The following is a 13,025-nucleotide window of genomic DNA, read 5'->3' on the forward strand; positions in this document are numbered from 1 at the left end:
TATATATATATATATATGAAAATGGAAGTAGAATGTATATTAGAAAAAAAAAATGAGGGAATAAAAAAGAAAACAGAGTCTAAATGAAACAAAATATAATTACTCTCTACTTTCAAAGCTATCTTATTAAGGCACGTGACAAACTTTCTCTATGAGCAGCTTTTATTTTTGCCTTTGGCAATGCCATGAAATTAAAATGCACATTGTCATTAATTTATGCTATTCATGCTAGAATTTTTTTTTTACCAACCCATTTTTCAATATAACCCATTTCTAAATATTTCTTTTTTTACATGATTGGCCGCACTAGATTTATAAGACATGGTGTTATATTATATGATTAGGACGATGTACTGCATATTATAATTGAATATGTTACAAGTGTCTTTATTTAAACATATCCAATACACATGATATGTGATTATTATTGGGCAGTTTAACCGATTATTTGTCGGTCTACCAAAATTAATGAGATACTGACTACTCTATAGTTGTTATCATAATATGATCAGTGCTTGTTCATATAAGATAAATGAATCATTGAGTTTAAGCTTAAGTCCATCCAAGTAAGGAACCAAAGAAAATAAATTATATTATAAATAACACAATTATCGAGGTATGTTTTTTACGTTTCTCATTAATTACACATTTAGTACTTTACTGACATTAGAAGTTGACTTGAACGTCGAAGTGACTTCTGCAAACACAACTATCATTCCTCTCACAGAGGACGAGTAATGAGGAGGAGGAAGACAAACCCATTAGAGTTTGAAGGTTGAAGACATTCGTGGAGTTCCTAAAGTCTTTGCAGGATACATCTTTGGTTATATAAGAATAAATTACAAGATTCAAAGGTAATTGCATCCTTATTAGGTTGCCATTAAGATAAAAGACTTACTAAGAGACCTATATATATATGGTCAATATCCACTCAAATCCAAGAATGGGTAAATCAAGCTCCACTCCTCCCCCAATAGCATTAATATCCATGACCACATTGCATTGCAAAATAATTCCTTTAAGAGAATTTGTTGTGTCGCCCAACTATATTAGAGCCCAACAACTATTCGGTTTCCGAAGCTGATGACCCTTCTTGATCGGAGCTTGAATCTAAAGTTGATGAAGAAACATCATCTGCATACCCATTGGCCTCCCTACCTGAAAGCCCCTCAGATGAAAACAAATTGATCGCTTTGGTCATTATTGCCTTATTAAGAACCATACACGAGAAAAAAAAGGTCTGAAGAAGAAGATGGAGTGTGAAATGAGGAGAAACCCACTACTATTTATAAGGAGACCCACCACATAATCAATGATGTTTCACGTCACTTTGATAAGTGCAGCTCACGAGGCGACGTGATCCTTCAAAAGAGCATTCAGGAATCCCAACAAAGCATCACCACGCTTGGAAACATCACAACAGTTCACGAGCAAAACCCCTGCATAGGAAGATTGAGAACACACATACATGTTATACTAGTTGACCGCATTAGACTCATATGGTTGAGTGTTATGTCTCATGGTTGATGGATCACTAAGAAGGAAATTTGGTAATTAATTATAGAATTATAATGATAAACAAGATGAAAAAATAATTGGATCGTCATTAAGATAAAATATCCACTAAAAAACCTATAAACATAGTGTGTAGGTAAGACATTACTTTTGAATATAATGCATTTATATTAAATTTTGTCTTAACTACACACTAACTTGAAAATAACCAACCAAACAAAACAACCCAATAATTAAAAAAACAAGTAAAAAAATCTAAATAAGAAAAAGAACTTACTCAAATAACATAAAAAGTACAATTTGTATATCCTTACCCTACATACAAGAACTTTTTTCTTTTTCGATTACATTACCTTCATTCACAACAAATATTTGAATACGAGAAATCGTGTAAGAGATTTAGACTAATTCTGCTTAAGAAAACGACTTGATGGAAAATTACATATACGTACTTAAACTTTTTAATATGTATACATTCAAAATGAATATCGTTCATTGGAAGAGTATGACTCTGATCAATATTATAAGTCAACTGGTGATCACATGACTACTAATAAATATGTATATATATATTTTTTAGTTTTAACACATAAAATGTGATTTAACAGTCAAGATTTATAATATTCATTTTTCCTTTTAAAATATAAAATTATAAAAATATATGTTTTTTAATTTGATTAAATATTAAATTAAGTTATAAATAGTTTTATAATTTTGAATCATTTAAATTAATCAAAAGCATTAAGTAAGAATATTATTATTGAAACATTCAAAAAATGCTTTAATGAAGACCATAAAAAGTCCACGGTAGAGAGGATGGAAAATTATGTGACAAAAGTAAACATATTAATGATAGGACAATGATATTTTGACAACATTTTTTTAACAATTTTTTGATAACAGAATACGTGTCATCATTTTATTATTGGTTTGTTTAAATTTATGTTTAAAAAAATATTTGAAACAGACCAATCATAAACTGGTACATATGCGTTGTGAAAAAATTGTCAAAAACAAATACTTTTTCCTTAATGATATTGTTTATGCTAAAGCTGAAGTGGAAGCTCCAGCCAGAACAGATACAGTTTTATAATTTTGACATTTATGAAAAATACTTTACAATGAAACTTGTCCAAACTTATAAAATTAATAAAAATAACTTCTAAATCTAATATTGGAACAATAAATAGTATGATAAATTATTTAATAATTAGTTTTAATGAGTAATACTGAAATGTAAACAGTACGTGAGAAAATAATTAAATTTAATTTACACAATAAAGAAAATAAAATACTAAAAAATATAATCATTATTAAATTTAATCCTTATAAAATAATTTAATCGTTATCACAAATAATATTAAATATTTTATCAACAATATATATTTTATTTATTATTACAGAAAACTCGAGTTTTGAGAAATATCAAATATTTGTAATTGGAACATTCTGACTTCTATGAAGTTTTTAAAAAATAATTTGCTAATGGTAGCAATTTTGAATTCACTTTCTTTCATTTATATAAGAGCCTTGAATTACCTGAATTACCTGTAGTCTGAAAGATTTAAAATATGTTGTGGGAAAGAAAAAAAAAAGTCTTTCTGCTACAACAATGGTTCTATTGATATAGTAAAAAGTTCATATCAAAGTGGTCCTCGGCATGCACTACGTTTTTCAATTCCTGAAAACAGAACTATTTCTTTCTAGAATAAAATCAGCTGTAAATTCGTTTGTTCTGAAATATTGTTAAAAAATATTGACGAATAAAAATTTGAGAGTGCCGTTACGTTTGTATTCACGTATTTAAAAGCGATAAAATGTGAGATTTTACGGAATAGAATGATTTTTTAATCTTTCCTCAGGTACATTCGTTTGAGGATATTTTCTATAAAAATACATTTTTATTCTCAACTTTGTTTATTTTTCTACATGATTCGTTACTCTTTATGCTAGGCAAAGATTTTCCTCATACAATGAAATTCACAATCTAATACTAGTGAGCATACAGAGTTTTGTTTTAATTTTTTTTTATTAGACCGCGTTCAACAAGCCATTAAATATGCATTCAACGACGAAGTTAGTTGGTATAAGTGTTTGGTGAATGTATAAATATTGAGACGTGGAGAAGCTAAGTTCATTTTCTTTCGTTGTGGTGGAGTAAATAGTATTCTAAGTTGTTTCAGGTGAGTTATCTGTGTATGCGCACGATTCATGTGTTCACAGTTTCATGTTCACTGATAAAAGGTGTACTGCAGAGTTGTGAGGTGTGTTGCTAAGCTAAGGTGTACTGTCAAGCTATTAATATTCTATCATTCACAGTTACCATGCAACAAGATGGAAAATGGAATTGATTCCAGCAAAGCTCGTAACCAGTTCTAACAATGTATAACTGATTCCAATAAATAAGGAACCAATTCTAGGAGCTTGGAATCTATAAGGCATTGCAACCCATTCCAAAAGATTGTAACCGATTCCATGGTGTTCTAACTCACTCTAGTACCTTTTTTTTTTTTGTGTTGTAGGAGATCCATAGTGGATGGACAAGCTAGAGTTGGTACTCATGCATGTTGTGACGCTGGGTTTGTGTGGTAGTGTTGACCTCGTGGTGGATCTGAGTTTGTGGGTGGTGTAGGAGGTAGCACACATGGTTCTTAATTGTTGGAGGTGGTGGAGATTACTTGGTGATTCTAGAAAGTGAAATTATTTGTTATTTGGTTTTGTTTGATATCTGATAGTCTTTGTAGGTGTTAGAGTTGTCATGGTGATTCATGATAATGTTGTTTCATTTATATTGCTTTTGCTTGTGATTATGTAGGAGGTGGTAGATACTGTGTGAGGAGGTGCTGAATCTCGATGCAAGAATGGTGATATATATATATATATATATATATATATATATATATATATATATATATATATATATATATATATATATATATATATATATATGCATTGATAATGGTTGATATGTGTTGTTGAGGTACTACACTTGTTGTCTTAATATTTGTTGTTATTATTTTGCCAAACTCACTAGCACATTTTGTTTATGGTAGTAGATCTTGAAGATGAGATATTGTATGTCTTGGTTGGTACTTGATACGGAAGTGTTTATTGGGTATTGGGTGCTTATTTGGTGATGCTTGGATATTGAGATATTTTATGATTTTTTATTATTCTTTTAAAATTTTAGTATTTCAAAAAATTTCAAACATATATAACTCATAAATATTATTTTATATTATTTATAACATCAAAGACAATTTAATAATTTTTATTTTTTATCTATTAAAATATTTTTTTAATCTATCACATCAATAAAATATCTCGCAAATTTTTATAAATTTAACTTTCAAATATATTCTTTATTATTTCTAAATCCTTTAAAAAAAGGACACTTTATTTTCAAATCCAGTCAAATTCATGTTCTTACTCTCCCTTAAATTCATCTTCAAAACTAAACACATCCTTAATGTCTCTTACCACACCCAAACACAGCAGCAAACCCTTCATTTCTTATGGACCCGTGATTCCCCCTTCATCTCATATTTAATTGGTTTAATTTAAATGTTTCACTCAGCCTAATTTATCAGATATCATGAAACATTGCTATATAGAATAACAGATCACAATAGAATGGAATCACACCACAAAAATAGGTTTATCTGCATGTCTCAAGAGCATGGGCGAGAAAAAGCATATATATAGTGTTAACAGAATGTTGTTTTACATGAAATATATACACACCCTATGAACAATAAATAAACCAAGTAAATTAAATGTCATGTGTTCTCCACGAATAAAAATTATCACAAATAACTTACTATATCAAGAATACACTGTGACAAAAACGAAATTTGCAGCAGAGCTTTACAGAGGTTTGAACATACATTTCTTTTCCAATGTTTGTGGTAAGTCTCACTATCTGGTTTCACTTATATGGTTACAAACCCTAATGACTAGCAGGATGTCAAAGCATTGTGGAATGTTCTATTTACCAATCATCATCAAGGTTGGCTTGGTGGAAACATAAAACAGTGCATATAAATATGAAGAACGATACAAGCTCAATGAGCATCGCGCCTGTCTCAATCATATGTGCATGCTTGAGGATTATAGGAATGGCTATGCTCCCAACGGCTGATGCTCCAGTCAAAAATTTTGCAGCATCTATCCAACTGCAACACAATAGCGGGTGTTACACTTACCGTTGAAATAAATAATATGTAGATATAACTGTCCAAGCATTCATATTGAGTTGAATAAAGGTTATATAAACAAGAGCAGCACCAATTGCATTGCATACAGCTATACAACAGAATACCAGCAACCCAAAAGCCAATCGCATGGAAATTGTTTCTACATAAATCAGACAGCTTTTCTGAGCTCTAAATGACAACAGATACCTACCCCCCACCATCACGGCTCATTAGAAATTGAGTCGATCCACCTCCAAAGAATAAGCAAGGCATAGGTACAAGCACATACATCAGAGCTGCAGGAGCAATGTTCTCACCATTAATTTTTTAAACAAATATACAAGACATTTCAAGTTTAAAAGACTCTAACTAACCTGATAACATGGGCCACCAATTGTTATATATTGCACATGCCTGCCACAGCAAATAGAAAGTAAATGGTAATACATTTAACACTTGCTCTCTCGACAGATAAGATGACTCATTTCAATCAGATCGTGTATCAATCACATCATAAAAAAATCTATTTGAATACATCATCTTTCTTTTCATGTTTAACCTAAATTTGGCCCATAGATTATGGACCTGACCTTACATCCCAATACATCCACTCGGACAACAGTCTTCTTTTTCTCAGAATGTAGTCATCAATAGCAATATGTAACAATTAAAACCAAACATAGAATAATAAAAAACAAATTAAAGACCTCAAAATTGATCAAACCAAAGTTGGCGGAAACATAATTGTGAAAGGAAAAAAAAAAGAGAAGAGATTATTCTTTTCAGAATAAGAACAGGGTATACACAATCAGTCTCGTTGTGAAAAACATACCAGAATCTGAAGCAAAATGCTAGCTGAAAACATAAAAGCCAACCCAGCAAGGCTGCAAGTGTAGGAAAAATAAATTTAAATTTGATTTATCTTAGTTTGCAATATGATAAATCATCATGGTACAAAATCAAGAGAGTTTAGTTTACACTTACACTGAAAAGACGAGAACAGTCCCAGAACACCCATTTATTCGCATCAGATGCAGGAAAGAGTCAGAAACATAATTTAAAGTATAAATTGAGAAATGAAAAATAAAAAATAAAAGAAGGAACATAAAAAGGCAAGAAAATACAATCCTTAGTTGGAAAAGTGCTACATGAATTTGGCCACTTCCCGCAACATAAAAAGTGCTAAATGAAAATAAATATACCGTTAGTAGGATTTAGCTTTTCTAACTTAACTGTTACCCAAAAGAATGAGATTTTAACAACCATTTTATAGTTTCTTATATCCTCTAAGAAACCCCCCCAGTTTGGAAGAGCCAATTCCCTGAGGGTGATGGCGACACAAACACACGCAGGTGACTAATTTGGACCTCTAATCTTAGCATCCAAGCTACTCTGCAGCCTGTATTTTGCATTCTTATTTCTTTAGAATTGAACTCAATATTGCAAAGGAAAATTTATCGATCGGTGATTTTTAAAAGCATAAATTCCCAATTTAATTACAGCCTGGCCCCTGTACTATTAAAATTTTATGTTGAATTCTATGGTCTTTGAAAATTTTCACTGACCATCGTTCCTCTTTGTGAAGATACTGTCTTGGTATGCCCTAACTCCCATTCCCACCAGAATTATAGAAAACCCAATAAACGAATTGCTATCGAAATTTACCATTCATAACCCTAAGCAAATTGTGAACAAGTCTAGTTTCATCCGTTTGTTGTGGCAATATTTGTTGCAACAATGGGTAGTGGAAGCGAAAGTAATTGCGACCTAATTAGAGTAATAAAGAGAATTCCAGAGAGAAGAAAGCTGCAATAGAGACCAGTTACCGTGTATCGTCATTGCCATGATCGAAAAGGGTCCTTAGCTCTCTCCGATTGCAATTCACAGAACAGAGATTTTCTCCGACGGAAGAAAGTGCAGAGCTGATATGGGACTTGCTCCGAATTTTGACCCACTCTTTCTGGCCTTAATTTTAATCAATGTTATTGGACTTTCCAGTGATTCCAATATATTAACAGGCTACTATACTATTATACTATATCACAAAAACAAATACTGATAGCTAAAAAATTAACAAAATATACCTTCACCATCTCATGACTTCTTATTTATTATTTATAATACTAGAATTAGGATTTAGTATGCTTATTTCACCTAATAAATGATTATTTAAAACAAAATATTATTTGCATATATAAAAAAAAAAAACTATATTTTTATTAAATTTTATATCAAATAGATAGATATTTCTTTGAATATAAAAGTTGTGTTTAAAATTTCCAACTAGAATTTATTACTTATATGTTGATAATGTAAAAAAATTATATTACTAATTTATCAAAAGTATTTTTCTGTAAGTTTTTAAGATAATTATCATATTAGTATACAGTTATTTCTTATGACTGAATATATATATATATATATATATATATATATATATATATATATATATATATATATATATATATATATATATAATTAAAAAAGTGAACTTTTTATTTTATATAATATAAAAAAGTAAACACAAGATTACATTTTAAGTTTTTAGAGAAGAAAAATATATCTTTTAACAAATTTTTTATAACATTTTTATATGATTATTCCGATTCAAATATAATATATTCTCAAGAAATTGTTAAAACATCTTGTTCGGAAACAGAAATTCTTCGAGGAAATCCATATGAAAGACAATTTTATCGCGATAATTAGTTTTTCAAGTACACTGTTACAATCTTGTTAAAACGACCTTAACTCTCCCACCTGTTTGTCAAAAATTTCACCTTTAACACCTTCGTCTGAAATAAATGCAAAATGTCTAAATATTGATGTTCAAAAAGCAGAACTTTGCTTTTTGTAGCATTATTATAAGTTTCACTCAAGACATAAAAGAAGCAAAAACTACACTTTGAGTAGTTGTAAGTTGTTGAAGAAAGCAAGCGCAATCCAATCGACCTGCATTGGGGACCAACGGACCTGATTGATTTCAGCCGGTGATCCGTACCACATCACTGGCTCCACTTCACAACCATTCCTTGATGGAAACCTTGAGTCCATAACGTCCCAGATGAAGGCCCTTGCATCATCGCCAACAGAACACAGATGTCGTCCAAAATCTGGGGACCATGACATCGCATTAACACATGTTCGATGTTTACTCAACTCCATAAACGGTGTGGTCGGAAGCCTGATATCCAATATCACCACCTTGTTGCTGTCCAATCCCACTGTCGCCATAAATCTTGGATCGCTTTTGTTCCATTCTAATCGCAGCAAGGGACAATCCTGCACAGGATTTTCATAAATTATGGTAGATTTCTCCTTGTCTCTTAAGTCAAACACCCTCACAGAACCATCACCTGACACCGAAGCAAACACATTGAACCCACCCCATGAAATGTCGTACACTTCTTTGTCGTGTGCCACTAGCTGTGCCTTCATGACTTCCCTCTCAATGTCCCAGATGGTGCATGTGGTGTCCACACTAGAAGTGGCTATAAGACGAGTGTCAAACACTGCCCAATCAAACGAGGTAATTGCCGAGTGATCGCTGACTTTGTTACCAATTAGCGGGGACTTCAGTTGAATGTGGTCTTCGTGGATTTCCCACAATCTGAGGTTGTCGCCTGAGGTGGCAATGAGGTCTGGATTGGTGTCATCCTCGGATGGAAAGAACATGATGTTTGTGGGTGCATAAGGGTGATCAAACACCAGACGAGGGTCGGTGGTGAAATTGAAGGTGTCGATGTTGAAATGGACAAGTTCAACCTTGTTGGTGTAATCTTCCAGGTAACTGCCAATGGCAAGGCGAGGGCTTTTGTCACGACGCATCGACCATGCCAGAGAGGAAATTGGCCACTGAGCAGCATACGTGTGAACACCTTGTTTTGCCTCCGTGTGGCTTTGAATGCTGAAGTTGACTTCAACGGAATCCATGAAAAGTGCAATTCTGCAGTTAATTAGATTAGCATGTGCAAGTCAGAAACTGTTCCATTTTTCGCTCAGAGTTAGCTCAAGATGGGAAACAAAATGAATTGTAGAATAATGTGTAACATTTGCCACTAGATGAAGCAATGAACTTACTGAAACTGGTGTTAGCTCAGCAGAACTTGGTGAGGCTGCACACACATCCAAAGCATCAATAAAGTTAATTAGGATTAAAAGAAAAATCAAAATCAGAAACACTACTGCATAAGATGGTAGGCAGTTTTGGAAAGTAAAAGAGACATCATGCTTTTCTATAGTATCAGAGGTTCCTCCCATTGATCAGGCCATTCAATATCCTTATATCAAATATCATACATATCTACTGATAAATTAAGACTATTTAAAAATTTGTGATGATAGAAACCATGTACAAAAAAACATATACTATTTAGTGATGCAGCACAAGATAACTAAGTATTATTGCATTGTGCATACCAGCAGACCCTGAAATAAATTCTGTTTGCAACTTTCCTGATATGACTACAAGAAGCAGAAGGGAAATGGAATGACAGTATTATTTCACATTGTTCTAACTGAAAGATACTAATAACATGTTATGTATAAAATTAATGTATGTGACACCATTTTATTTATAATCCTGCTTAATTAACAGGTCAAATCACATTTAAACAAAAGAGAGACTATATATATATATATATATATATATATATATATATATATGTATGTATGTATAGACATATCTGTAAATTATGCATTTCATCAGCAACTGTTTTTTTGTTATTATATTAATTACCTTTTATACATGCAAATTCTTTTTTCCAGGTACTGAATAAACTTTATTGTCTGCGAAACTTTTACCCCTAGTGAAAGTATACAGTGATGTCCAAAAAGGAATTTTATAGAACATAACTAGACTTTTGTAAGAGTAGAAACAGTCAATGGTTTGAAGAAGCTGAGAAAGTTAGAACATTTAATGACTTTGACCGATAATTATTTTGAGAAAACAGTGAGAAAGAAATGAAAGGAAAAACTAGATAGAAGATGAAAGGATATATAGAAGAGAGAAGAGAGTAAAATAAAGCATGGTTGGAAAAGGGGCTTACATTGTTCAGATCCCAAAGCCTCCGGTGTTAACTTGGTGCAGTGTGGAGTACAACTGCGATCTGTGGCATGCCTATAAAAGGGTCAGTGGCAAAGCAAATAAATCAGTAATTATCAAAGGAACAGCAGCAGCAGCAGCAGTTTGAAAAGGGAAGGGAAGGTGAAACTAATGGTCAATGTTGTTTTGTTAGCTTTTGTAAGTAAGTTGTTCTAGAAATCAAACACATTTGTAAAATCAGTTTGTCCCTGTCCTTCAGACAACTGTTAGATTGCTACTAATTGATTGAGAGAGAGTTAAAAATTTGTTCATCAATGGAAATTTCTCAAAAATCATGAGATGGATTTTAAACTTGATTTAATTCAGTGAAAAAGAAAAGACTAGCTTACTATCAATATCAGATTCCCAACAATTACAAGCATAATAATAGATGGGAGAAGATTTTATTAAAATAAAAACATTTCATGATTTGTTTGTTTATTTTTATTAAAATTATTTGTTTTCCTTAAGCACTTTCCATGTGTTAAAATAATTGTTTATATTATATAAAATATTCATCAAACTTCTTTAGAATCAAAGCTAAAACTCTCTTCTAACTTTCAACGTCACAGGGTGTTGCTTGTATTAGTTGAACCTGCACTTCTATTTACATGGGCACAAATTTCAATCTTCATGGAAGCTCCAATAATTGAAACCTTTTTTTACCAAACTTTTAAAATTTATAGTTAAGCGTACCAAAACAAAATTAAGTTCTTTCTTTCAATGAACTTATTCTTATGACTCTGTTTAAAATTAATTTCGGAAATATTAATATTAGTTGTGTGATATTTTAAATTTTTATTTTACGTTAAAGATTATAGTTAAAGTGTCTTTTAGCTTATAAATATAAACTTATTTTTTAAAAGTTTAATCTGTTTAACGGGAAGAAGATTGATGATAAAATATTATTAATTATTTTATGAAACTCGTGCAATGCACATTAAATAAATACACGCACTAAGTTTCATCAAATAGTGAAAAAATATATGAAAAAATATATATTATTTTTCTTTATGAAAAAATATATTAAAAGCGCTTTCATAAAATTTGCTAATAGGAACTAGTAATCAATTTGCTATATGCAATTGGATTTATTTGTTCTAAAACGCGATTTTGCCAAAATTCAATATTTTAACAAAAGTTAAAATCCCACTTGTTTTTTTATAAGAAACTTACCACAACTTTCATAAATAATAATTTTATATTATGCCTAATTTTTTTTTTTCTCTAAAACGTGATTTTACCAAAATCCAATCTTGTTATTCTAAAGTAAGAAACCCGTACATAACAGGAAAATTTGGACATAATAGAGAATTAATATTTATGACAGTTGTCGTGAGTTTCTAACAAAAAGACCTGGAATGTTTAAATTCTTTAAACCAATACTCATTAAATGCAGTAAAAAAAAAAAATCAACATTCATTCAATACAATTTATTAGAATAATACAAATATGGACCTTTCAAGAAAAATATGAATAATATATTTTACTCTATAAAGAACTTTACTTCCTACGTTAAGTAATTCAATTAATGAATACTATGATAAGCATCTTTCATATTAATATGTAAAAACTAAATTTGAGTTAACTGGCACTACAAAATAAATTATTTTATCAGCGGATCCAAATATTAAAAAAATGTCTTATGGCATACTAATAAACAGCTTATCAAAATTTATATTTGACGCTACTATATCATACTTAAATTTGGATATTTATATTATACTTATATATGGCTAGATTGCATCAAATGTAAATTTACGATTGATGCAATATAGTCAAACGTTATTTTTTAGATTTACTTCCGATATTGATATTGGAGTATCTGACGTAAGCTGAGTTTTCTAAAGCCAAAAATACTTTTCTATTATTTCTCTTATTAGATCACCCAATTTTTATTATTATATACGAGATGTCTATACTTTACAAGTCGGTTTTATGTGTTAAATTAAGTCTAAATCCACATTTTAATACCTCGAAAACCGAAATTCCCAAATACACATATTAACAATGACACGTGACACCGACACTGTCATGTCACAATATCTTTGTCATATGACACAATGTCAATTTAACATTTGACTATTTCTTTTAAATATAAAAAAAATATTAAAAATACATTTTTAAGATTGTTAAGATTATATTAACAGAATGAACTGATTATTTCAAATTTTCAAAGATAGAAACCCAATTGAGATAAAAAAAGGTTAAATTTGCAACTTCTAACAAAA

General features: G+C 30.7%; 2 protein-coding genes across 4 annotated transcripts; both read right to left on the bottom strand.

Moving 5' to 3' along the window:
- Positions 1-5,197: 5,197 nt before the first annotated feature.
- LOC106757221 (vacuolar protein sorting-associated protein 55 homolog) lies at positions 5,198-7,714 on the bottom strand. 2 transcript variants are annotated; one of them, XM_014639845.2, is made up of 5 exons: positions 7,538-7,713; positions 6,544-6,595; positions 6,086-6,125; positions 5,923-6,007; positions 5,198-5,690 (listed from the first exon to the last, which is right to left on the bottom strand). In XM_014639845.2, exons 2-5 carry the CDS (start codon positions 6,574-6,576, stop codon positions 5,507-5,509), a joined length of 342 nt encoding a protein of 113 aa, XP_014495331.1. In that variant the 5' UTR covers positions 6,577-6,595; positions 7,538-7,713; the 3' UTR covers positions 5,198-5,506. The 2 variants fall into 2 exon arrangements, with proteins under 2 accessions (XP_014495331.1, XP_022635005.1); XM_022779284.1 differs by lacking the exon at positions 6,544-6,595 and having other exon boundaries at positions 7,538-7,714.
- Positions 7,715-8,380: 666 nt separating this feature from the next.
- On the bottom strand, positions 8,381-10,849 carry LOC106757522 (WD repeat-containing protein LWD2). Of its 2 annotated transcripts, none has more exons than XM_014640194.2 (3): positions 10,760-10,849; positions 9,792-9,826; positions 8,381-9,657 (listed from the first exon to the last, which is right to left on the bottom strand). In XM_014640194.2, exon 3 carries the CDS (start codon positions 9,642-9,644, stop codon positions 8,610-8,612), a length of 1,035 nt encoding a protein of 344 aa, XP_014495680.1. In that variant the 5' UTR covers positions 9,645-9,657; positions 9,792-9,826; positions 10,760-10,849; the 3' UTR covers positions 8,381-8,609. The 2 variants fall into 2 exon arrangements, with proteins under 2 accessions (XP_014495680.1, XP_022635006.1); XM_022779285.1 differs by lacking the exon at positions 10,760-10,849 and adding an exon at positions 10,131-10,149.
- Positions 10,850-13,025: the final 2,176 nt, after the last annotated feature.

This window comes from Vigna radiata, chromosome 3 (genome assembly GCF_000741045.1).
Source record: "Vigna radiata var. radiata cultivar VC1973A chromosome 3, Vradiata_ver6, whole genome shotgun sequence".
Classification (NCBI taxonomy): Eukaryota; Viridiplantae; Streptophyta; class Magnoliopsida; order Fabales; family Fabaceae; genus Vigna; species Vigna radiata.

Bases quoted from the DNA above. Each gene is read 5' to 3' on its own strand.
- LOC106757221 (XM_014639845.2), bottom strand. From the start codon at position 6,576: ATGTTTTCAGCTAGCATTTTGCTTCAGATTCTG. The intron at 6,126-6,543 runs GTATGTTTTTCA...TTGCTGTGGCAG, and splicing joins GCATTTTGCTTCAGATTCTG to GCATGTGCAATATATAACAA. The intron at 5,691-5,922 runs GTAGGTATCTGT...ATTGTGTTGCAG, and splicing joins ATGAGCCGTGATGGTGGGGG to TTGGATAGATGCTGCAAAAT.
- LOC106757522 (XM_014640194.2), bottom strand. From the start codon at position 9,644: ATGGATTCCGTTGAAGTCAACTTCAGCATTCAAAGCCACACGGAGGCA.